The 26343-nt window shown below is 43.7% G+C and overlaps 1 protein-coding gene across 1 annotated transcript in view; it reads left to right on the forward strand.

Moving 5' to 3' along the window:
• The window catches only part of DNAH7 (dynein axonemal heavy chain 7), a 531149-nt gene that overhangs the window by 32059 nt on the left and 472747 nt on the right, over positions 1–26343 (forward strand). Inside the window, exons 8-10 of the mRNA XM_056535765.1 lie at positions 5689–5814; positions 8958–9077; positions 18160–18343. Of these exons, the coding sequence (XP_056391740.1) occupies positions 5689–5814; positions 8958–9077; positions 18160–18343 (430 nt within the window). The remainder of the gene's footprint in view (positions 1–5688; positions 5815–8957; positions 9078–18159; positions 18344–26343) is intronic.

The following is a 26343-nucleotide window of genomic DNA, read 5'->3' on the forward strand; positions in this document are numbered from 1 at the left end:
TCCTTGGAGTTATGCAACAGCTGGTGGCACTTTTTTTCTATGAAGAAGTATGCATTCAGTTGTTGCATAACTGCAACAACCAGCATGCACGCCAAAGGGCATGCTGGGCGGTGTAGTAGTATGCCTCCAGCTGTTGCATAACTACAGCTCCCAGCATGCCCTTTGGCTGTCAATGCATGCTGAGAGTTGTAGTTTTGCAACAGCTGAAGGCATACTGGTTGTGAAACACAGAGTTTGTTACCTAACTCAGTGTTTCACAACCAGTGTGCATCCAGCTGTTGCAAACTATAACTCCCAGCATGCACTGACACACCATGCATGCTGGGAGTTGTAGTTTTGCAACAGCTGTAGGCACACTGGTTGCGAAACACTGAGTTAAGTAACAAACTGTGTTTTGCAACCAGTGTGCCTCCAGCTTTTGCATAACTGCAACTCCCAGCATGCACGGACAGCCAAAGGGCATGCAGAGAGTTGTACTTTAACAACAGCTGGAGGTTTGCACCCCCCATGTGAATGTGCAGGGTAGGGCAGGGGTTTATAGTGAGTTTCCTACTGCAAGTTTGGGCTGTGTCAAATTTTCCGCCGCAGCTCAAACACGCAGCTTAAACCCCCACCTGTGTGAATATACTCTAAAAACACTACACTACACCTACACAAAATAAAAGGTAAAACACCACATATACACATACCCCTACACAGTTATCCAAAAGTTTCCAAAAGTTTCCAAAAGTGAGCCTCCAGCTGTTGAAAATCAACAACTCCCAGTATTGCCGGACAGCCATTGACTGTTAAGGCATGCTGGGAGTTTTGCACCAGCTGGAGACACCCTGTTTGGGAAACACTGCCGTAGGGTATTTTGGTGGCGGATGCAAATCCCCAATTTATGCCTTTAAATGCGCATGGTGCTCTCTCGCTTTGGAACCCTGTCGTATTTCAAGGCAACAGTTTAGTGCCACCTAGGGGGTTTTTCCGTACTCTGGAGAAATTGCATTACAGATTTTGGGGGGCTTTTTCTCCTTTTACCCCTTATGAAAATGTAAAGTTGGGGTCTACACCAGCATGTTAGTGTAAATTTATTTTATTTTTTTACACTAACATGCTAGTGTTGCCCCACACTTTTCATTTTCACAAGTGGTAAAAGGAAAAAAAGACCCCCAAAATTTGTAACGCAATTTCTCCTGAGTACACAAATACCCCATATGTGGATGCAAAGTAATCTGTGGGCGCACAACAAGACTCAGAAGTGAGAGCGCACCATGTACATTTGAGGTTTAAATTGGCTGATTTTACAGCGGTTCTGACAGAAACACAAAACAATAAATACCCACATGTGACCCCATTTTGGAAACTACACCCCTCATGGAACGTAACAAGGGGTATAGTGAGCCTTAACACCCCACAGGTTGGATGTGAAAAAGGAAAAAAAAAATGTCATTAAAATCCTGGTGTTACCCTAAATTTTTCATTTTCGCAAGGGAAAATAGGAAAAAAAGACCCCCACAAAGTGTAGCCCCATTTCTTCTGAGTATGGAAATACCCAATATGTGGATGTAAAGTGCTCTGCGGGCAAACTACAATGCTCAGAAGAGAATGAGCTCCATTGGGCTTTTGGAGAGAGAATGTGTCTGAAATTGAAGGCCATGTGTGTTTACAAAGCCCCCATGGTGCCAGAACAGTGGACCCCCCCCACATGTGACCCCATTTTGAAAACTACACTACTCACAGAATTTAATAAGGGGAGCAGTGAGCATTTACACCCCACTGGTGTCTGACAGATTTTTGGAACAGTGGTCCATGAAAATGAAAAATGTAGTGCACATGGCCCCCGACTTCTATTCTAACCAAATTCTCTCTCCAAAAGCTCAGTGGCGCTCCTTCTTTTCTGAGCATTGTAGTTTGCCCGCAGAGTAATATGGGGTATTTCCTTACACCGAAGAAATGGTGTTACAAATTTTGGGAGACTTTTTCTCCTATTACCCCTTGTGAAAATGAAAAATTTGGGGTTACACCAGCATTTTTGTGAAAAAAATCTAATTTTTCATTTTCACTTCCAAGTTTAATGGAAATTTGTCAAACACCTGTGGGGTGTAAAGGCTCACTTTACCCCTTGTTACGTGCCTTGAGGGGTGTAGTTTCCAAAATTGTATGCCATTTTTTTTTTTTGCTGTTCTGGCACCATAGGGGCTTCCTAAATGTCACATGCCCCTAAAACCATTTCAACTAAATTTGCTTTCCAAAAGCCAAATGTGACTCCATCTCTTCTGAGCATTGTAGTGCGCCCGCAGTGCACTTGACTTCCACACACAGGGTATTTCCATACTCAGAAAAGATGAGATTACAAATTTTGGGGGGCATTTTCTCCTATCACCCCTTGTAAAAATTTAAAATTTGGGGAAAAACCATAATTTTAGTGAAAAAAATAAAATAAATTAATTTACACATCCAACTTTAACGAAAAGTTGTCAAACACCTGTGGGGTGTAAAGGCTCACTGTACCCCTTGTTACGTTCCTTGAGGGGTGTAGTTTCCAAAATAGTATGTCATGTATTTTTTTTTTTTTTGCTGTTTTGGCACCATAGGGGCTTCCTAAATGTGACATGCCCCCCAAAAAACATTTCGGAAAAGCTCATTTGCCAAAATCCCATTGTTGCTCCTTCCCTTCTGAGCCCTCTAGTGCACCCACAGAGCACTTAACATCCACATATTAGGTATTTCCTAACTCAAGATAAATTGGGTTACAAATTTTAGGGTGATTTCTCTCCTTTTAACCCTTTTTAAAAATTCCAAAACTGGGTCTACAAGAACATGCGAGTGTAAAAAAAAATGAAGATTTTGAATATTCTTCTTCACTTTGCGGCTATTCCTGTGAAACACCTAAAGGGTTAACACACTTTCTGAATGTCATTTTGAATACTTTGAGGGGTGCAGTTTTTATATTGGGGTAATTTATGGGGTATTTCTATTATGAAGGCCCTCCAAATGCACTTCAAAACTGAACTGTAAAATTTTTTAAAATTTTGTGAAAAATTGGAAAATTGCTGCTGAAGCCCTCTGATGCAGAGAGTTTCAAAGTAAAAAAAAATGGCAAAATTTTTTAATTTTTCATAACATTTTTGAATTTTTCACTAAGAAATGATGCAAGTATCGACAAATATTTACCACTAACATAAAGTAGAATATGTCACGAAAAAACATTCTCGGAATCAGAATGAAAGGTAAATGCATCCCAGAGTTATTAATGCTTAAAGTGCTTAATGCTTAGTCCTTAAAGGGGTACTCCACCCCTAGACATCTTATCCCCTATCCAAAGGATAGGGGATAAGATGTCAGATCGCCGGGGTCCCGCTGTTGGGGACCCCCTGGATTTACCATGCAGCACCTACCTGTAGCGGTTTCCGGAACCGCTGGAGGTCCTCAGGCTGAGTCCATTTCGACCACCCGGATGGAAGATCGTCACGTCACAAGCCCGCCCCCGTGTGATGTCACACCCCGCCTCTCAATGCAAGTCTATGGGGGGGGGGGGGTGTGACACCCGGCTCTCAGCCGCGATCGTGTGTGCCAGAACCCCCCCCCCCCCCCAGTTCTCATCTGCGGTCGTGTGTGCTGGCACCCCACCCCGGTTCTCAGCTGCGATTGTGTGTGCCGGCACCCCCCCCCCCCCCGTTCTCAGCTGCGATCGTGTGTGCCAGCCAATCGCTCCCCCCCCCCACCGTTCTCAGCTGCGATCATGTGTGCCGGCACAATCCCCCCCACCCCACCCCCGTTCACAGTTGCGATCGTGTGTAAACCCCCCACAACCTCCCCCCCCCCCCGGCTGTCAGTTGCGATTACACCCGAACCCCCGCGCCCCGGATCATGTTCCCCGTTACATCCTCCGGCCAGTGGAAGAGGACATCAGTGATGCCCTCCAGGCCGCCGGGGAGATGAAGCGCGGTGCAGTACAGGCGAGTGTGTATGTGTGTGTATGTATGTATATATGTGTGTGTGTGTGTGTGTGTATATATGTGTGTGTGTATGTATATTTGTGTGTATGTATGTGTGTGTATGTATATATGTATGTATGTATATGTGTTTATGTATATATGTGTGTGTATGTATGTATATATATATGTGTGTGTGTGTGGAAGTATATATATATGTGTGTGTGTAGTATATATATGTGTGTGTGTGTGTGTGGAAGTATATATGTGTGTGTGTGGAAGTATATATATGTGTGTGTGTGTCTATATGTATATATGTATGTGTGTCTGTATGTATGTGTGTCTCTGTGTGTGTTAGGGGGTGTAGGAACTGCAACCTAATGTGGAGGGCCTACAATATAATGTGGGGGGCCTGCAACCTAATGTGGGGGGCCTGCAACTTAATGTGGGGGGCCTGCAACCTAATGTGGGGGCCTGCAACCTAATGTGGGGGGCCTGCAACCTAATGTGGGGGGCCTGCAACCTAATGTGGGGGCCCTGCAATCTAATGTGGGGGGCCTGCAATCTAATGTGGGGGGGACCTGCAACCTAATGTGGGGGGGGGGGGGCTGCAACCTAATGTGAGGGGCCCGCAACCTAATGTGGGGGGCCTGCAACCCAATGTGGTGAACCTGCAACCCAATGTGGAGGACCTGCAACCCAATGTGGGGAACCTGCAACCCAATGTTGGAGGACCTGCAACCTAATGTGGGGGAAACTATGCTAATGTGGGGGGAACTGCTACCTAATGTCGGGGGAACTGCTACCTAATGTGGGGGGCCTGCAAACTAATGTGGGGGGCCTGCAACCCAATGTTGGGGGACCTGCAACCTAATGTTGGGGAAACTATGCTAATGTGGGGGAAACTATGCTAATGTGGGGGAACTGCTACCTAATATGGTAAACTGTGCTACTGTGGGGGAACTCCGGTGCCTGTTCCTATTGTGGGGGAACTCCAGTGACAGCTATGTTCATTAGCATCCAACTTTACTAGGAAAAGATAAAACATATAGAAAACTTACGGTATTCATAAAAATGCTGTACTTTTATCTATAAAATCCTTGCACTAATTTTAAAAGATCTATTCTTATATTTATACATTTTATCCTGTTATGAACTCACCATAATGTCTTAGGAATATTGCAGGCAAGCTCCAAGCATCTTTCTCTGTGTAAGATGTACAGCATGAAACCAGTGAGGAAAGGGTTACAGAGTCGAGTTGGCTGACTGCCGAGGCTCGCTCCCGACTCAGAGCAGACACAGTGAGGGAGACAGTCTGCACACTGAAAAAGTTACTGAGCAACAGATAAATGCTTATATCTCTAGAAATAAAGATCCTAGAGACATAAAACATATATGTACACGATCAGGATTAGGGACTGGGTAACATATGGCTTTTTTTTTTTTTTTTTTAACTATGATAAGGTGCTAATGTTAATGCTTTAAGGTGTTAATAAACCTTTTTCCCCATCTGCAATCTGTTCAAGCTCCTTGCACCTTGATGTGTTATCCTCTTTGGTACCGGAACTCACTCTCCATGAAAATACGAATACATTTTGGAAAATGTAAATGCTATAATGACCTAGAATATAGTAGCACTCACATTTTAATCTGATTTTAACAAAAGGCAAAAAATGTACTTTTTCTCTTTTACTGTTGTTTTATATAACCAAAGTAAAACAAAAACAACAAAACACAACACAATTTGAAATACTTTTTTATGTTATAGATTGGAAGTAGTTCCAAAACCCTGGAATAAGTCATTTTTGACAAATTACAACTTCATTAAGGAGAATTTGAATATAATAAACCCAACAATGGCTGCTGTTTTAGATTTATGGCATTCATCATTCAGGTAAGTAATCACAAAATAGATGTCAATTTTGCTTCTTTTTTATGTGGTTTCACTCATTGTAATGCTCCAGGAAGAACACCCTGGAGGACACATGTGGCCATTTGTTAGCTGGGAATCAGTAGAGAAATATAAAACACTACACTTTTTTTTGTCCTTGAGTGGCCATTTATGGTCCTATGACAGTTTTTCCAAAACACTGCAGGGGAGATTTATCAAGGGATTTAGAGCTCTTTTTTGCACAAAAAGTTGCACATGTGCCTAAGCAATTTTTTTCGACTTTTGTGGGTACGCATAAAGTGGCAAATAGCCCTACCTAAGCAACTTTCAGTTTTGACTTTGTGGTGGTCTCGAATTTATAAAGTGCCAATGTCGCACGTAAGCAAAAAATAAGTTGCAAACCCCCTTCAAAAAGTTGCAAGCCAAAGCGATGTGAAACCTGACTTACAAAAATGCCTTTGGACAGCACTTTTTAAAAGTTGCACAAAAAGTCGCAACTGCGACTTTTTTGCATCTTTTTGTGAAGCTCCACTCCCCAGCCACCTACCTGCATCTACCTACTGCCTGCTAGCTGTGGCAAGACTACAAAATATGAAATTACAGTGCCGTAGTTTCATATTCCAGGGAGCTGCTCCCTTGCCACCAGCCCTCATCTGCCACGTGCCCGCTAGATGTTGGAAGACTACAACTCCCAGCATGTCCTCACTGTAAGGGCATGCTGAGAGTTGTAGTCTTCCGACAGCTAGTGGGCAGAAGGTAGATGCGGGTGGGTGGCTGCTGAGACGGCTGGCTCACAAAAATATGAAACTACAGCACTGTAATTTCAGATTTCCTGCCAGAGCTGTGATCACTCCCTGGGTCAGGGAGCCATTTTAACACCAGGGTTTCTCCAGCTGTTTCTAAACTACAACTCTCATCATCGGAGTTGTAATTTAGGAACATGGTGCCTTCAGCTGTTGCTAAACTGCAACTCCCATCAATGGAATTGTAGTTTAGGACCAGGGTGTCTCCAGCTGATGCTTACATAAAACTTCCATCATGGGAGTTGTAGCTTAGGTGCTTAACTGGAGGTTTGCTGTTGTTAAATTACAACTCCCATCATTCCTAGACAGACAAAGGCTGTCTGGAAATGATGGGTGTACTTTAGCAACAGCTGGAGGCTCCCTGTTTGGAAACCCTGTCTTGTGGGCATTCTCCCCAGGGGAGAGAGCGCCATAAATATACTAACCAATTTTTTGTGTTTTTTTTTCTTTTCACTTCAGATCTGTGTATCCTGTGGACTACGTCGATGACCAGCATTTGTTTAATATTAATGAAATGGTTAACAAGGGCTTGTGGGGGAGTGTTTTTTGGAATTAAAATATTTTAAACGTGTTTCTATTTGTTTATTTTTTTATTTACTTTCCAGGCTTTGTAGTGGAAGCTGTCTTATAGACGGAGTCTATCACTAAGCCAGGGCTTAGCGTTAGCCCCAATTACAGATAGCGTTAACCCCCAATTATTACCCTTGTACCCACTGCCACGGGTGCCAGGAAGAGCCGGTACCAACAGGCCTGGAGCATCAAATATGGTGCTCCTGGACCTAGGTGGTAACAGGCTGGGGAGGGCCAGTAACAATGGTCCTTGCCCACCCTGGTAATGTCAGGCTGTTGCTGCTTGGTTGGTATCTGGCTGAGAATAAAAATAGGGGAACCACACATGTTTTCTTAAAAATTTTTTAAATAAAATTATGCAAAAAAAAACGTGTGGGGTTCCCCCTGTTTTCATTCTCAGCCAGCTACAAACGAAGCAGCAACAGCCTGACGTTACCAGGGTGGGTAAGGGCCATTGTTACTGACCCTCCTCAGCCTAAATAAAGCCAGCCTGTTACCACCTAGGCCCGGGAGTGCCTTTTTTGACGCTTCGGGCCTGTTGGTATCGGCTCTTTTTGGCACCCCTGTTTTGGTGGGTATCGGGTAATAGTTGGGGGTTATTGCTAGCTGTAATTGTGGCTAATGCTCAGCCCCAGCTTAGTAATGGACTCCGTCTATAAGATGGCTTCCACTACTAAGCCTGTAAAGTAAATTTAAAAGAAAAATCACACAAGACATTTTAAAAACTTTTATTCCATAAAACACTCTCCCCCCCACAAGACCTCGTTAACCATTTTATTAATATTTAACAAAAAAAAACGAGGGTCAATGATGAAGTCCTCTGCATTAACAGATCTGAAATGAGAAGAATCGCACATTTTTAACACAGCTACGACTTTAGAGCAGAAAAGTCACGGGAGAGGAGGTGTTGTTACAAAGTGGTGTTCTGAAGTCATTTATTGGTTTTCGCAAGTGGTGTTTTAAAGTGATTTATTGGTTTTTGTTTATGTGAGCCAAATTTATCACCCCCAGCATCCTATAGCGATGGTGTTTACACCCAGTTTCTGGCATTGAATTCCTGCTAAAAACATGTTCTTTTGAATCTGTGTACAATCTATTTTTTACATTCTTCAATATAATTCCTTGGATCATACAATCAAAGAATCACATGGCTTATTATGCTTTGAAAAGTGCAACTGAAAGAAGCCACAAAAACTGTGTGTACTAATACACACTATTTGGGGTGGGGGAGACTAAAACTGCATTATCACAAACAATAAAAAGTTCAGTTTTTTTGGCAAAAATCCATAAAAATAGTGATGTAAAAGAAGCCTAAAGTCAACAGATTTAGGTTTTATTAAAATCCATGGTGAAATATAAAATGTACTTCATACAAAGGATTTAGGTTTTTGCCACTTTTTATGTCTGTACACTTAATGAAGCATTCTGGATTTCATGTTTTTTTTCCTGGCATTTGTCTCATAGGCTTCTCCATTGAAGCTGAAAAACACCAGGAGAAATGCATTTACAAAATGACATAAAATAAAAAATGCCACCAAAAATGTGTATAACGATGTTTTAACAGAGGCATGTTACATTTAATAAATGCAAAAGTTTTTTCATGTGTTTTTTCAATTGAAAACACCAAAAAGACCAATATGTGCAAAGATTTACATGCAGAAATTACACCAAAACTGCGCTGTGTGAAAACAGCAATACCAATAAATACATTTTTTGTGCTTTTCTTTGTTAATTTTACATTGTTAACCTTTGCCCTTTTTTTTTTTTTCAAAGGCAATTACGTCTTGTTGATACTGATGAATTTCACAACCGCCAGGAGTCAATGGAGCTATCAATCTTCCAAAACCTTGTCATGAGACATATTGATTCTGCCAAAGATAAATTACTAAAGAAGTAAGGAAGAAAATAAATGTTATTGTGTTACTTATGATCCTAAAAGTCCCCTTAACTAGTTCATTGTTTTCGAATACATTTAGATGAATAGTACAAAATACACGAATATACTGATGTTATATATTAGACGAAGAAGTTATTCATATAGAATATTCCCTTTTATATTCCAGTGGAGTATTAAAATTTTATACTAGAATTTTATACATAATCTTTACTGTTAAATGCTGCCAGAAAATATAATTTCTCCAATTCGATGTGCTCATACTTCTACAATGTACCAGAAAATGGTTGTAGTGCAGGACATAATTATTTTGTATTGTGCAGTATAGGAAAACAAGAAACACATGAGCCTCTCTTTCACATTCATTCACAACATTCACATCATGGATTTGCAATTAGATATGGGTGCAAAAAAGCTAAATATTTCCATGTGTGGGGCCCCTTAGGAAAAATAAGGGGGCATTCACACCACATTTTTGCAATTCAACTACCGGATCGGGCGGACCTGCGCATAACCTTGGTCTGGGATATGGCATCAGCCGTTTTTTAAATTCCCCGTCATATCTGGCAGCCGAATTGCAAAAACATGGTGATGCACCCTTATTTTTCCTAAGGGGCCTGCTACATGGAAACATTTTGCTTTTATGTGCATCCATATTTAAGGGGTATTTCAGCCATAGACAACTTATTCCCTGTCCAAAGGATAGGGGATACGATGTCTGATCGCGGAGTGCTGCTGCTGGGACCCCTCCAGCCCCCGCAATGTCCGTGCAGCACCCAGCATTCTCTGATGGGCTGCTACTCCAGTCTGGGAAACCTCTATGTTTCTGGGACTGTGGACGTCACTCCACGCCCCCTCCATTTTTTTTTAAACCTGGCAGTGTACAGCAGTGTTCCACACTTACTGGTTAAAGGTTACTGATACAAGTGCAGGCTAGGCTCCTATTCCCATTATTATACAGATCAGCCACAATGCTATATAAGGGGAGGTGCAAAATACTGATAAACAACCACACACGACTTCTGTTCAGGGTGGGGGGTGGGGGGGTAGTTGCCTAGTAATAAAAATTGCACACAGGTAAGGCATATACAGTGACCCCTCGACCTACGATGGCCCCGACATATGATAATTTCAACATGCGATGGCCTCTCAGAGGCCATCGCATGTTGAAGGCAGCATCAACATACGATGCTTTTTTACGTCGGGGCCATCGCATAAACGGCTATCCTGCAGCGTAGACTGCTTCAGCTGCCGCCGGATAGCCGTTTACGGTGCCCTGTGAGCTCCGGTGATGTCTCTTACCTGTCCTCGGGGCTACGACGCGTCCTCTTCGGGATCCCCTGCATCGTCGGCGCTCTCCATCGTTGTCATCACGTCGCTGCGCACGCCATCCCGTCATCCAATAGGAGCGGCGTGCGTAACAACGTGATGGTGGTGACGGAGCGCACGGATGCCGGGGAAGCAGAGGCCTTGCCGGAGCGTCGGGGACAACTCGGGGACGTGGCGACAGCGTTGGAAGGCGACATCCCGGGCAGCGGTGACGGTCCGGAGCGGCGGGGACAGGTGAGTAAAACTTCCTATACCAGTGGTCTTCAACCTGCGAACTTCCAGATGTTGCAAAACTACAACACCCAGCCGTTGGCTGTCCGGGCATGCTGGATGTTGTAGTTTTGCAACATCTGGAGGTCCGCAGGTTGTAGACCACTGTCCTATACTTTACATTGCACGGATCCCTCAACATGCGATGGTTTCAACAAACGATGGTCCGTTTGGAATAGATTACCATCGTATGTTGGGGGACCACTGTACAAGGGTGGCATTGACATGATAGCACTACACTCTACACTCTGGTGTACAGATTTACCAGTTTTATCAATCAGCCTGAGCTCCTGCACTTGCTTCTGCACTCGCTCCTGCACTTCGGTAACTTAGAAGGGCTCATGGAAACCCCCCCCCCGAACAAAAATTAGAAAGGTCCCCTTACCTGGCTCCTGCCGCCGATTGGCTTAGCCAGGCTTAATCAGTGGATAGTCGATCACTCTGTATAATGCTGTGCCATAGGCACAGCATTATACAGTAAATGCAATCTAATGATTGCATATCAAAGTCCCCTATGGGGACCTAAAAAGTGAAGAAAAAAAAAAAAAGTATTATATAAAACCCCCTCCCCTAATATAAAATAAAATTACCCTTATTTTTCTATTTTACAAAAAAAAAAGTAAAATTTTTTTTTGCACCGCATGCGTAAATGTCCAAACTGATAAAATTAATGTTTATGATCCTGCACGGTAAATGGTGTAAAAAATATATATAAAAAAATTATTAAAAGCAATCAAAAAGTCCCCATCAAAGCAAAAATGAAAACTACAGATCACAGCGCAAAAAATTTGCCCTTAAACAGAAAAAGTTATAGGGGTCAGAAAAGGACAATTTTATGCATATGAATTTTTTTTTAAATAAGTTTTTTTTTTAAGTAGTGCATTTTTTTTTAAGTAGTACAATAATAGAATAACTATATAAATTGGGTGTCGTTTTAATCGCATTGACCTACAAAATAAAGATAATGTAACTTTTCTACCATAAAGTGCTCTGCGTAAAAACCAAACCCCCCCCCCAAAAGTAGCAAATTTGCTGTTTTTTTTTTATAAATTTCCACCCGTAAATATTCTCTGGTTTTATGGTACATCGTATGGAAAAATAAATATGTCATTACAAAGTACAATTAGTCCTTCAAAAAAACAAGCACTCATATGGGTCTGTAGATGAAAAAGTAAAAGAGTAATAGATTTTAAAAGGAGGGGAGGAAAAAAAAATTAAAAAATGCTAATTGGCCTGGTCCTTAAAGGGGTATTCCAGGAAAAAACTTTTTTTTATATATCAACTGGTTCCAGAAAGTTAAACAGATTTGTAAATTACTTCTATTAAAAAATCTTAATCCTTTCCGTACTTATGAGCTTCTGAAGTTAAGGTTGTTCTTTTCTGTCTAAGTAATCTCTGATGACACGTTTCTCGGGAAACGCCCAGTTTAGAAGCAAATTCCCATAGCAAACCTCTTCTAAACTGGGCGGTTCCCGAGACACGTGTCATCAGAAATTACTTAGACAGAAAAGAACAACCTAAACTTCAGAAGCTCATAAGTACTGAAAGGATTAAGATTTTTTAATAGAAGTAATTTACAAATCTGTTTAACTTTCTGGAGCCAGTTGATATATAAAAAAAAGTTTTTTCCTGGATAACCCCTTTAAATGGGTACTTCGGTGGAAAACTATATATATATTTTTTTAAATAAACTGGTGCCAGAAAGTTAAACAGATTAGTAAATTACTTCTTTATAAAGATCTTAATCCTTCCAGTACTTGATGTATGCTCTACAGGAAGTTCTTTTCTTTTTGAATTTCTTTTCTCTCTGACCACAGTGCCCTCTGCTGACATCTCTGTCCATGTCAGGAACTGTCCAGAGCAGGATAGGTTTGCTATGGGGATTTTCTCCTTCTCTGGACAGTCCCTGACATGAACAGAGGTGTCAGCAGAGAGCACTGTGGTCAGACAGAAAATAAATTAAAAAAGAAAAGGACTTCCTGTGGAGCATACAGCAGCTAATAAGTACTGGAAGGATTACAATTAAGAAGTTATTTACAAATCTACAAAAAGAAAAATAGCCTGCACAACTACCTAATCCACGGGTGCACGCAGCTGTGGCAAATACAGAGTATACAAAAAAGAAGATTGTAGCAGCACACTTGGTCAGAAAATTGGTCATTTTCTTAACCCTGTTTGTTTGCTCAACTTAGGGGGAATGGCACCCTCTGTAGCCGTGCACCCCTCCCCTTTTTCACAGGAGGTATTTCAATTGATAATGGATCCAGCATGTCACCCAGTCAGAGGCTATATGCCCAGCAGAGGTGAGTGAAATGAGTGTTAGGGTCCCATCCGAAATGTAGCCACCTCCGCGTGGTAGACTTGGGGACACGTTTTGATCAAAAAATGCGCTAAGAGCCTCCATTTTTTGTCCAAGTGTGCTGCTGCAATCTTCTTTTTTGTATACTCTTATTTACAAATTTGTTTAACTTTCTGGCACCAGTTGATTTAAAGAAAAAAGTTATTTACCTTAGTACCCCTTTAAGGCCAAAATGGGCCATGTCCTTAAGGGATTAAAACTTTACTTTTGTGCATGCTTTTGTGCCTATTTTTAACCCCTTCAGGACGCAGGGCGTATGCACACGCCCTGCATCCTGAGTCCTTAAGGACGCAAGGCGTATCCATACGCCCGTAGGAATTCCGGGACCCTCCGCACCCCGTGGAAACCCCTGGGGGGTCCTGAGACCCCCCATGTCGGCGATCAGATTCAGACCTGCGATTTGCGGCTCTTCCGGGTCAATCGGGTCTCTGGTGACCCGGAAAAAAGGGTGAATGGGGCTGTCCGAGATAATCCCTCCAATCATAATGTGGATTGATCACGGAGCTCTGTGATACTATGTCTGTAGACGGTATCAGAGCAGAGCACTGCAAACAGAGCCCCGTGATCGAATATATCCATGCATAGAATGCTACAAAATCACAATAATTAGGGATTGTAATTTTAAAGCACATATTGCCACCTAGTGGTAAAATTGAGCACATGAAATTATTATTTGGAAATTGATTAAAAGTTAAGTTTTAGACTACAGAGGGTATCTATTCAGGGTTTCCCTGAGGGGATATATATCCCCAAGGTTGTTGTTTAGTAATTCAAGTGCCCGTAGATCCTCTAGGGGGCATTTGTAAGGTTATTAACTACAACTCCCAACATGCACAGACTGCCAAAGGACATGCTGGGAGGTGTAGCAGTGTGCCTCCAGCTGTTGCAAAACTACAACTCTCAGGATGCCCTTCGACTGTCAATGCATGCTGATGGTTGCAGTTTTGCAACAGCTGGAGACACATTGGTTGTGAAACAGAATTTGTTACCTAACGCAGTGTTTTTCAACCAGTGTGCCTCCAGCTTTTGCAAAACTAAAACTCCTAGCATGCACTGAGAGACTGTACATGCAGGGAGTTCTAGTTTTGCAACAGCTGGAGGCACACTGGTTGTGAAACACTGAGTTAAGTAACAAACTCTGTGTTTTGTAACCAATGTGCCTCCAGCTGTTGCATAACTACAACTCCCAGCCTGTATGGTCTGTCAGTACATGCTGGGAGTTGTAGTTTTGCAACAGCTGGAGGTTAGCCCCCTCCCATTTGCGGGTTTACAGTAAGTTATCTGCTGCATGTTTGAGTTGCGGCAAATTTTCAAAATTTTTGAAAAACAACAACTCTAGTTTTGCAACAGCTGTAGACACCCTGTTCATCCACAGGTGTCTGACAGATTTTTGGAACAGTGGTCTGTGAAAATGAAAAATTTTATTTTTCATTTGCACAGCCCACTGTTCCAAAGATCTGTCAAACGCCAGTGGGGTGTAAATACTCACTGCACCCCTAATTGAATTCTGTGAGGGGTGTTGTTTCCAAAATGGGGTTACATGTGGGGGGGGGGTCCACCGTTCTGGCACCACGGGGGGCTTTGTAAACGCACATGGCCTCCCACTTCTATTCCAACCAAATTCTCTCATCAAAAGCTCAATGACACTCCTTTTCTTTTGAGCATTGTAGTTCGCCCGCAGAGCACTTTTCATCCACATATGGGGTATTTCAATACTCTTTCCTATTCATACTATTTCCTCCCAAATCTTGGGAGGCTTTTTCTCCAATTACCCTTTGTGAAAATGAAAACTTTGGGGTAACACCAACATTTTAGTGAAAAAAATCTAATTTTCCATTTTCACGTCCAACTTTAGCGGAAATTTGTCAAGCACCTGTGGGGTCTTAAGGCTCACTATACCCCTTGTTACATTCCTTGACGGGTGTAGTTTCCAAAATAGTATGCCTTGTGGTTTTTTTTTTGCTGTTCTGGCACAATAGGGGCTTCCTAAATGCGACATGACCCCCAAAAACCTTTTTAAAAGCCAAATGTGACTCCTCCTCTTCTGAGCATTGTAGTTCGCCCGCAGTGCACTTGACGTCCACACATGGGGTATTTCCATACTCAGAAGAGTTACACATGTCGGGGGGCATTTTCTCCTATAACCCCTTGTAAAAATGTAAAATTTGGGGGGAAACCAGCATTTTAGTGAAAAAAAATTTTCATTTACACATCCGACTTTAACAAAAATCATCAAACACCTGTGGGGTGTTAAGGCTCAGCAGACCACTTGTTACGTTCCTTGACGGGGTTAGTTCCCAAAATAGCATGCCATGTTGTATTTTTTGCTGTTCTGGCACCATAGGGGCTTCCTAAATGTTACATGACCCACAAAAGCCATTTCAGAAAAACTCGCTCTCCAAAATCCCATTGTCGCCCCTTACCTTCTGAGCCTTGTAGTGCACCCACAGAGCACTTGACATCCACATATGAAGTATTTCCTTGCTGCTATTCCTGTGAAACACCTAAAGGATTAATACACTTTCTGAATGTCATTTTGAATACTTTGGGGGTGCAGTTTCTATAATGGGGTCATTTATGGGGTATTTCTAATATTTAGACCCTTCAAATCCACTTCAAAACTGAACTGGTCCCTGAAAAATTCAAATTTTGAACATTTTGTGAAAAATTGGAAAATCGCTGCTGAACTTTGAAGCCCTCTGATGTCTTCCAAAAGTAAAAACATGTCAACTTTATGATGCAAATATAAAGTAGACATATTGTATTTGTGAATCAACATATAATTTATTTGGAATATCCATTTTCCTTACAGACAGAGAGTTTTAAAGTTAGAAAAATGCAAAATTTTCAAAATTTTCATGAAATTTTGGGATTTTTAACCAAGAAAGGATGCAAGTAACAACAAAAATTTACCACTATGTTAGAGTAGAATATGTCACGAAATAACTATCTCGGAAGCAGAATAATCGGCAAAAGCATCCCAAAGTTATTAATGCTTAAAGTGACAGTGGTCAGAATTGCAAAAAAGGGCTCAGTCCTTAAAGGGGTACTCCGCCCCTAGACATCTTATCCCCTATCCAAAGGATAAGGAATAAGATGTCAGATCACTGGGGTCCCGCTGCTGGGGACCCCGGGATCTCGGCTGCGGCCGCTATCATTACTGCACAGAGCAGACTCGCTCTGTGCGTAATGACGTAATACTTAATGCCACGCCCCCTCGTGACGTAACGGCCCACCCCTCAATACAAGTCTATGGGAGGGGGCGTGGCGGCAATCACAACCCCTCCCATATACTTGCATTAAGGGGGCGGGCCGTGACGTCACGAGGGGCAGAGCCGTGACGTCACGATGCTCCGGCCCCTGTATTGCTGTTCATTACGCACAGAGTGAGTCTGATGATAGCGGGGTGCAGCAGTGGGACCCCTGCAATCTGACATCTTATCCCCTATCCTTAGAATAGGGGATAAGATGTCTAGGGGCGGAGTACCCCTTTAAGGTGAAAAAGGGCCTTATGGGGTTAAAACTGGTATTTCATGCATCAGTCTTAAAGGGGTATTCCGCCCCTAGACATCTTATCCCCTATCCAAAGGATAGGGGATAAGATGTCAGATCGCCGCGTTGCCGCTGCTGGGGACCCCACATAATGATGGGCGGTACAGGGGCCGGAGCATCGTTATGTCAAGGCTCCGCCCCTCGTGATGTCACGGCCCGCCCCTTTCAATACAAGTCTATAGGAGGGGGCGTGGCGGTCGTCACGCCCCCTCCCATAGACTTGCATTAAGGGGACGGGCCGTGATGTCACGAGGGGCGGCGCCATGACGTCACGCTGCTCCGTCCCCCGTATCGCCCGTCATTACGCACAGAGCGAACTCGCTCTGTGCTGTAATGAGAGCGGGGTGCCGCAGCAGGGATCCTGGGGGTCCCCAGCAGCGGGACCGCGGCGATCTGACATCTTATCCCCTATCCTTTGGATAGGGGATAAGATGTATAGGGGCGGAATACCCCTTTAAGCTAAATGTGCATCATAATACATTTGACCCATTTTGCACTGTCCTAAAAGTCAGAAAATAAAATCTAGATTTGTGTTAATATTTGTGTTATTTTCTGGCCTTGGAAATAATATTTACGTTGGAAAGTCAGAGATCACACTTCTTCGCAGGAAAATGCACAATTTTCTCCTCTGCACTTTTCAAAACTCTCAAAAAATGATTGAGAAAAGGTTACAAACTGTTGCGTAACAATCGGACACAGTATGGTTTACGACTTTTTAAAGGGGTACTCAGGTGAAAAACATTTAACATTTTTTATTTTAAATCAATTGGTGCCAGAAAGTTAAACAGATTTGTAAATGACTTCTATTTAACCCTTCCAGTTCTTATCAGCTGATGTATGCGCCACAGGAAGTTCTTTTCTTTTTACATTTATTTTCTGTCGGACCACAGTGCTCTCTGCTTACACTTCTGTCTCTTTCAGGAATTGTCAATTGCAAAATAGGTTTGCTATGGGGATTTGCTCCTTCTCTTGACAGTTCCTAAGACAGACAGAATTGTGTCAGCAGAGAGCACTGTGGTCAGACAAAAAGACAAAAAAAAAGAATTTCCTCTGTAGTATACAGCAGCTGATAAGTACTGGAAGGATGACAGTTGATTTAAAAAAATAAATTGTTTTTTTACCGGAGTACCCCTTTAACACCTAAAAACAAGTGCAGAATTGATAAACTTGTCCCATACATAGTGGGTGAGATTTTTCAAAGCCTGGAGGAAGAGTGGTGCAGTTGCCCATACTAACCAATCAGATCCTTCTTTTATTTTTGAAAAGGCCTGTGGAAAATGAAAGAAGCAATCTGATTGGTTGATATGGGCAACTGGACAACTTTCCCTTTGCACAAGGTTTGATAAATCGCCCCCAATGTTTTCAGTCTCTGATTGTAAAAAAAAGAATCTACCTCACAACAGGTAGCAATCTGGAAAGTAGTAAGAAATTGAAACACAAAGGACAGAATAAAGTTGCACAAGTCGCTGTTTTATTGATAATATTGTGCAATATTTTAAAATTTCCTTTGGGACAGAATTTTCTTTTAAGAAATAGAGATTGATGATATTACGAACCATTAATTTCCACAGATGGTTTCCGGAAATTCAGAACATCTATTACCAAGGAAACAAGAGAAAGCAAATTCCTAGTAATAGCAACTATAAGAAACTTGAATCATTTTTTAATTGTGCTGCTACACTAATGACAGAACAGCTGCAGAGCCTCGCTCTAGCATCCATGCAGGATTACACAAATCTAATTGTACAACCACCAGTGAGTATAAACATTACCTAATGTGTACTATGCTAATGTTTTTTTTTATCAATGTAAACTCAATCTTACTAGATGGCAGTTGATGCTTACATTACATGAAATCTTTTAGTATGTTAATTATTATAACATTCCTTTTGATTTGTCATTTCTAAGGTATGTCTAAAGGGATATTCATAAAAATAAATGGTGCTGGGGCTTGTATTTAAAAAAGTTACACCATTCTTCTCTCTTCTTCCTGATTTCGAGACGAGCGCTCAGTGCATGATCTGCTGGCTCAGTCAATCATTGACCGAGACGGGACACCGCAGCAATAGGCTAAGCCAGCATGTCCAGCTTCGAGCACTTATCTTGGAAACAGGAAGGATATCAGGGAACCATAAGTGCTAGGTAAGTATGTTTGCTTTTTGTTTTATGGACACCAGCACCAGATTAATTTGCATACCTTTGCTGGAATACTTCTTTAAAGTACACTTCCAATAAATGCTGTACTCTGCTCTTCACTACAATAAAACCTGTACTCTTTAGCTCATTACAGTGTATCTTGTTCTAGTTGTGCCTGCAGAACTGGGGAGACAAAAGTGGCATAAAGTTCGATTCACACTATTGTTATGACTTGCTTAAAATATATGTCAGGCTGTACTTTTTAGTCTTCCGTAAACATCTTGAATGTTTATGCCAGATGCCTTTTTTAAGACGGAGTACACTTTCTCTGTAGTACGGCATCTGATATATCTGATTTGTTACAAATTTTTGATGAGTTCTCGAAGAAATTCTAAAGATGTGTCATATCTGTGTATGGCATTAGTGGACAGTGTCAGAACAAATTAGATGACCACACCAAATCCTATTAAATTAAATGTTTCTAAAAAGTGTAGTACCCCCCCCCCCCCTCACCCCCCAAAAATACAAATCATATGATAAGGTACCTAACACCTGAAATTATTGTTATTTGTATTATAATGAAGACAATCATGTTGTTGTTTTTTCTGATTGTATATGTTTTTAATTGCAAAAATTTGCACATTTTTATACGACAGTCATCTTGCTTGAGTTTCTGATTTACCTTGCTATCAGAGATATGCTTTGTAGCTGTAAAGGAGCTGAATGTGGATCCTCTCTACCTGTGTGGCTGATGACTTGGACCTTATCGGAGAACGGAGTCTAAGGTGCTGCTGCTCTTCACCAGAGCCCACCACAAGGCAGGATGGGTTTGCTGCGGCAGGCGATACCCAGGTCGCTACCCTGAAACGGCTCGACCACATAGGTAACTGGGCTAGGCAAGGTACCGAAGGAGGAGGCTGTAGCCTAATCAACTTAGCAGAAGGTCAAGGCAGGCGGCAAAGGTTCGTAGTCAAAAAACGTAGCAGGAAGGTCTGGATACACGGGTATGGCAAAACAGGCAATAGGGAACGCTTTCTCTCAGGCAATTGGCACTGAAGATCCGGCAGGGGGTGTGGGAGGTGCAACAACTTATAATATGCTGTCAGGTGCTTTTACCCAGGTCGCTACCCTGAAACGGCTCGACCACATAGGTAACTGGGCAAGGCAAGGTACCGAAGGAGGAGGCTGTAGCCTAATCAACTTAGCAGAAGGTCAAGGCAGGAGGCAAAGGTTCGTAGTCAAAAAACGTAGCAGGAAGGTCTGGATACACAGGTATGGCAAAACAGGCAATAGGGAACGCTTTCTCTCAGGCAATTGGCACTGAAGATCCGGCAGGGGGTGTGGGAGGTGCAACAACTTATAATATGCTGTCAGGTGCTTTTACTAATTATAGGCGTATTGGCCCTTTAAATTTCAAAGCTCCCCTAAGGAACGGGAACGGGAATGCGCGCACCGGAGCTGAGAGAGTGAGAGCGCTGCAGGAGCGGGACGAGGTGAGTGACGGGCCAGGATTCGCATGTGGGCGCGTCCCGCGATGCGAATCCCGGCCCCGCCGGTGGTTGGGACCACGGGGACACTGCGGCCGGAGCGCAATGTGAAACAGTACCCCCCCCCCCTTTGGTCTCCCCGTCTTTTTATGGCTTAAACCTTTGAGAAGATCCTGATCTAGGATATTATCCCGAGGTTCCCAAGACCTCTCCTCTGGTCCGAACCCCTTCCAATCTGCAAGAAAGAAACGTTTTCCTCTGATGAGTTTGGAGTCCAGAATTTCTTTGACCGTATATACATCTGAGGTACCCGAGATGGGAGTAGTAGAAACGTCCTTTTTAGAGAAGCGGTTATAGATGACGGGTTTCAAGAGGGAGACATGAAAAAAATTTGGAATCTGAAGAGAGGAAGGGAGATGAAGAGAATAAGCCACTGGATTTAGGCGTTTCTTGACTTTGTAAGGACCCAAATAGCGTGGACCCAGTTTGTAGCAAGGTACTTTGAAGCGGATGTATTTAGATGATAGCCACACTTTGTCCCCAGGTGAGTATTAGGGAAGAGGACCTTTTCTTTTCTGCTTGAAATTTCATACGGGTCATGGCACGAAGAAGGGAGAGACGAGTCTTCTTCCAGATGGAGGAGAAGTTCCGTACAGGTTCATCAGCCATAGCGACACCGGAGGGAAAAGACAAGGGCAAAGGTGGATGAGGATGAAGTCCATAGACTACAAAGAAAGGTGAAGATCCTGTGGATTCGGTATCCTTCCAGTTGTACGAAAACTCTGCACAGGGTAGTAGATCGGTCCAGTCATCTTGGCTGTCAGAAACAAAGTGGCGAAGGTAATCTCCCAAGACCTGATTCACCCTCTCAACTTGACCATTAGATTGGGGATGATAGGCAGAGGAGAAATCCAGCTTAACTTGAAGATGTGGGCAGAGTGCCGTCCAGAATTTAGAAACGAACTGGACTCCCCGGTCAGAAACAATATGTGTCTGTAATCCATGGAGACGGAAGATATGGGAAAGGAACTGTTTAGCGAGTTGAGGTGCAGATGGTAAACCAGGCAAGGGCACAAAGAAAGCCATCTTAGAAAATCGGTCCACAACTACCCAGATGACCGTATTGCCGCTAGAAGAAGGAAGGTCTGTAATAAAGTCCATTGCAATGTTAATACATCCAGGTGCGTGACAGCAAGGTCCGGCCATGGATCCAACTGGGGTTTCTCTGCCTGACAACACAGATCTTGCTTCTATTGTGGCGCTTCAGTTTCAGCAGTTGGCCCAGCAAGCACAGCAGCTTAACCAGCTATCTGCCATGATGCAGCAGTTGCTATCTGCCCAGCAGCACCCGCCACAGCCACAGCCTCCTGCAGCTCCAGTACAGCCCCCCTCAGCTGCAGTCTCCTCCGGAACCAAACTCCGTTTGTCGCTTCCAGAGAAGTTTGAGGGGGATCCCAAGTCCTGTCTTGATTTTGTGACGCAGTGCTCCATTAACATTGAGCTCATGGCGGACCAATTCTCCATGGAACGACCAAAGGAAGCCTTCGTCATCAGTCTCCTGTCTGGTAGGGCCTTGGCCTGGGCTACTCCGCTATCACTACCAATCTCCAGGCATTCCTGATGGAATTTTGCACAGTCTTTGAAGAACCTGCCCGAGCTTCCTCTGCTGAGGCGGCTTTGCTAAGTCTTTCCCAGGGCAACTCCACTGTGGGGAGTATGCCATCCGGTTCCGGACCCTGGTGTCGGAGTTGTCTTGGAATAATGAAGCTCTCTGCGCTACTTTCAAGAGAGGACTATCAAGTCAAATTAAGGATGTCCTTGCTGCCCGAGAATTGCCATCTAACCTGAATGAACATATACAATTGGCATCCCGGATTGATATCCGTTTCTCTGAGCGACGAGAGGAACTGCGACAAGAAAGGGAATCTGCACAACCTCAGCGCTTTCCTCGTCTGGCACCAGTCTTCCAGCAACCACCGCAACCTTCTATGTTGCCTCCCGCAGTGGAGGCTATGCAAGTGGATCGGTCTCACCTGACCCCGCAGGAAAGAACTCGCCGATGAACCGAAAATCTATGCCTATACTGTGCCAGTGCAGACCACTTCCTTAAGCAATGTCCTCTGGGTCCACAGGCAAACATAGGGTTTGTTGGAGAGGCTTCCACCTCTCCACGCTTAAATCTGACTGTCCAGCTTCTTCCTTCTAAAGAGATAATCTTCGTTCTGGCTTTCCTTGGCTCTGGCTCAGCGGGAAACTTTATTGATGCCTCCCTAGTACATAGGTATCATCTGCCGGTGTCCCGCCTCCTGAAACCACTGTATATCTCTACGGTCAATGGAGAACGACTGTACTGTACCGTGCTATATCGCACAGAATCATTATCTATGCAAGTCGGAGTCTCCCATAGGGAGAACTTGTCTTTCTACATTCTCCCACACTGCACTTCTCCTCTATTGCTTGGCCTGCCATGGTTTCAACTCCATGTTCCGCAGCTTGATTGGAAAACTGGAGAAGTTCTTCGCAACAACCACTGTATTCATATACGTGTGATCAAGTTGAAATCTTCATCTAGTTTTCCGCCAGATTTACCTTCGTTCCTCCAGGACTTTACGATTGTCTGATTGATTTACTGCCTGGCACACCTCCCAGGGGCCGAATCTACCCCTTGTCAGTTCCTGAAACCCAGGCCATGTCAACTTACATCCAAGAGAATCTTCAGAAGGGATTCAGCAGGAAATCATCTTCTCCTGGCTCAGCTGGGTCTTCTTCATGGAAAAAAGATGGGTCGTTGCGTCCTTGCATCGACTACCGAGGACTGAATAAAATTACAGTAAAGAATCGTTATCCCCTTCCTTTAATCTCGGAATTGTTTGATCGGCTGAGAGGTGCCAGGATTTTCTCCAAACTGGATCTCCGTGGTGCCTATAATTTGATCCGTATAAGAGAAGGGGACGAGTGGAAAACTGCGTTTAATACTAGAGACAGTCATGTTGAGTATCTTGTTATGCTATTCGGACTATGTAATGCTCCAGCAGTCTTCCGGGAGTTTGTCAAATTCATTTTTCGGGACCTTCTCTACTCCTGTGTCGTTGTCTATTTGGATGACATTCTCATCTATTCGTCCAATCTTCACACTCATCGTCTCCATCTCCGTCAAGTTTTACAGCGTCTTCAAGACAACCAACTCTATGCAAAACTTGAAAAGTGTACTTTTGAAAAGACCAGTCTATCGTTTCTGGGGTACATTGTTACCAGTCAGGGACTTCAAATGGATCCTAACAAATTATCCGCTGAACTGGAGTGGCCTGAACCTTCTGGTCTGAAAGCGATTCAGCGCTTCCTTGACTTTGCCAATTATTACTGGCAGTTTATTCCCCACTTTTCCAACTTTTTTTCCCCCATCGTATCTCTTACCAAGAAATCTGCCTCCGCTTCTGCTTCGGTTTTTCAAGACCGGATCCGGACAAGCCGTTTACTTTGGAGGTGGATGCATCTTCAGTTGGTGCAGGAGCAGTCTTGACACAAAGATCTTCCAAGGGCAGGACTGTGACTTGTGGATTTTTCTCTAAGACTTTATCTCCAGCGTAGAGACATTATACTATTAAGTTGGCCTTTGAAGAATGGTGACATTTCTTAGAGGGCTCTGTGCATCCAATTACCATCTACACGGATCACAAAAATGTACTCTATCTTCAGTCTGCTCAACGTCTCAACCCTCGTCAGGCTCGTTGGTCCCTATTCTTCTCCTTTTTTATTCATTTCCGTCCAGCAGTGAAGAATCTTCGAGCTGATGCTCTATCAAGATCTTCTGAAGTACAAGACCTGGAATCACATCTTCAACATATTGTTCCTCCTGATTGTCTTATTTCCGCAGCACCAGCAAGTATTCAGCATCTGCCCCCTGGAAAGACTTATGTTTCTCCTCGTTTGAGACTCCAAGTCTTGAAATGGGGTAATTCCTCTCTGTTGGCTGGTCATACCGGTATCCGTAAGTCCTTGCAACTAATATCCCGACAGTATTGGTGGCCCACTCTGAAATGGGATGTCACAGACTTTGTTCGTTCCTGCCCAGTCTGTGCCTGGGACAAAACACCACTTGCCAAGCCAGCTGGTCTTCTACATCCTTTACCTATTCCTGACCTGCCCTGGACTAACATTTCTATGGACTTTATTAAAGACCTTCCTTCTTCTAACGGCAATACGGTTATTTGGGTAGTTGTGGACCGATTTTCTAAAATGGCTCACTTTGTAACCTTGCCTGGTCTACCATCTGCTCCTCAACTCGCAAAACAGTTCCTTTCCCATATCTTCCATCTCCATGGACTACCGACACATATTGTTTCTGACCGGGGAGTCCAGTTTGTTTCCAAATTCTGGAGGGTACTCTGCTCACATCTTCAAGTTAAACTGGATCTCTCCTCTGCCTATCATCCCCAAACTAATGGTCAAGTTGAGAGGGTGAATCAGGTCTTGGGAGATTACCTTCGTCACTTTGTTTCTGCCTGCCAAGACGACTGGGCCAATATACTACCCTGGGCAGAGTTTTTGTACAACCATAAGGATATTGAATCCACAGGATCTTCACCTTTCTTTGTAGTCTATGGACTCCATCCTTTTCCACCTTTGCCTTTGTCTTCTCCCTCTGGTGTCTCCATGGCGGATAAACTTGTACGGAACTTCTCCGCCAATTGGAAGAAGACTCGTCTCTCCCTTCTTCGTGCCATGACCCGTATGAAATTTCAAGCGGACAAGAAAAGGCGCACTCTTCCCGAATACTCAGCTGGTGACAAAGTGTGGCTATCATCTCAATACATCCGCTTCAAAGTACCCAGTTACAAACTGGGTCCACGCTATTTGGGTCCTTTAAAAAGTCAAGAAATGCCTAAATCCAGTGGCTTATTCTCTTCGTCTCCCTTCCTCCCTTCGGATCCCAAATTCTTTTCACGTCTCCCTCTCCCGTCATCTATAACCACTTCTCAAAAAAGGACTTTCACCTACTCCCATCTCGGGTACTTTGGATGTATAATCTGTCAAAGAAATTCTAGACTCCAAACTCATCAGAGTAAAACGTTTCTAGTAGATTTGGAGTGGTTCGGACCAGAGGAGAGGTCTTGGGAACCACAGGATAACAGCTTAGATCAGGATCTTCTCAAAAGGTTCTTGAGCCGTAAAAATGGGGGGGGTACTGTTACACACTGTCCCCGACCGCCGGCGGGGCCGGGATTTGCATAGCAGGACGCGTCCGCATGCGAACCCCGGCCCGTCACTCACCTATTCCCGCTCCTGCAGCTTCCTCACTCTCTCAGCTCTGGCAGGCATATTGTGACAGCACATTATAAGTTGTTGCGCCTCCCTCACCCCCCTGCCTGATCTTCAGTGCCATTTGCCTGAGAGAAAGCATTCCCATTGCCTGTTTTGCCATTCCCGTGTATCCAGACCTTCCTGCTACGTTTTTTGACTATGAACCTTTGCCGCTTGCCTTGACCTTCTGCTACGTTTGACTACGCTACAGCCTCATCCTATGGTACCTCGCCTTGCCCAGTTACCTGTGTGGTTGAGCCGTGTCGGAGGGTAGCGACCAGGGTGTCGCCTGCCGCAGCAAGCCCATCCTGCCTTGCGGCGGGCTCTGGTGAAAACCAGCTACACCTTAGACTCCGCTCCCCAATACGGTCCGAGTCATCTGCCACACCGGTGGAGGATCCACTTCCAGCTTCGTGACAGCCTACATCCAGGTGCATGACAATTGGTCTCTTTCTTCTCTTTTAAAGAATTCTTAATTAGACATGGCTTTTTTTTTAAATTTATTTATTTATTTTTTAAATATGTTGCTCTGTGCATGCTTTTGAAGCTCTGTGTAACGCTGGTCGTTGGAGTCTGCCGACGTACAGCCTTTTTGTTGACTTGGACGTCCTTCTCTCCTGCACTGTCGCATCCCATTGGGGCCACGAGCGTGCACAAGCCTCCTCTTATAGAGCCAGTGTAGGCTCCTTATTCCCTTCCCCTACCAATCTCTGGCAGGCACCGCCTTTATAACTCTGCTCCACTTGTTCTCTGGTGCCTGATTCTGCTTCTCTTTGATCATTGGGTGCCTAGCCAATTCTCCAGTGTATGACCTGGACTGTCGAGCATGCC

The sequence above is a fragment of the Hyla sarda genome, chromosome 8, assembly GCF_029499605.1.
Source record: "Hyla sarda isolate aHylSar1 chromosome 8, aHylSar1.hap1, whole genome shotgun sequence".
Taxonomy (NCBI): Eukaryota; Metazoa; Chordata; class Amphibia; order Anura; family Hylidae; genus Hyla; species Hyla sarda.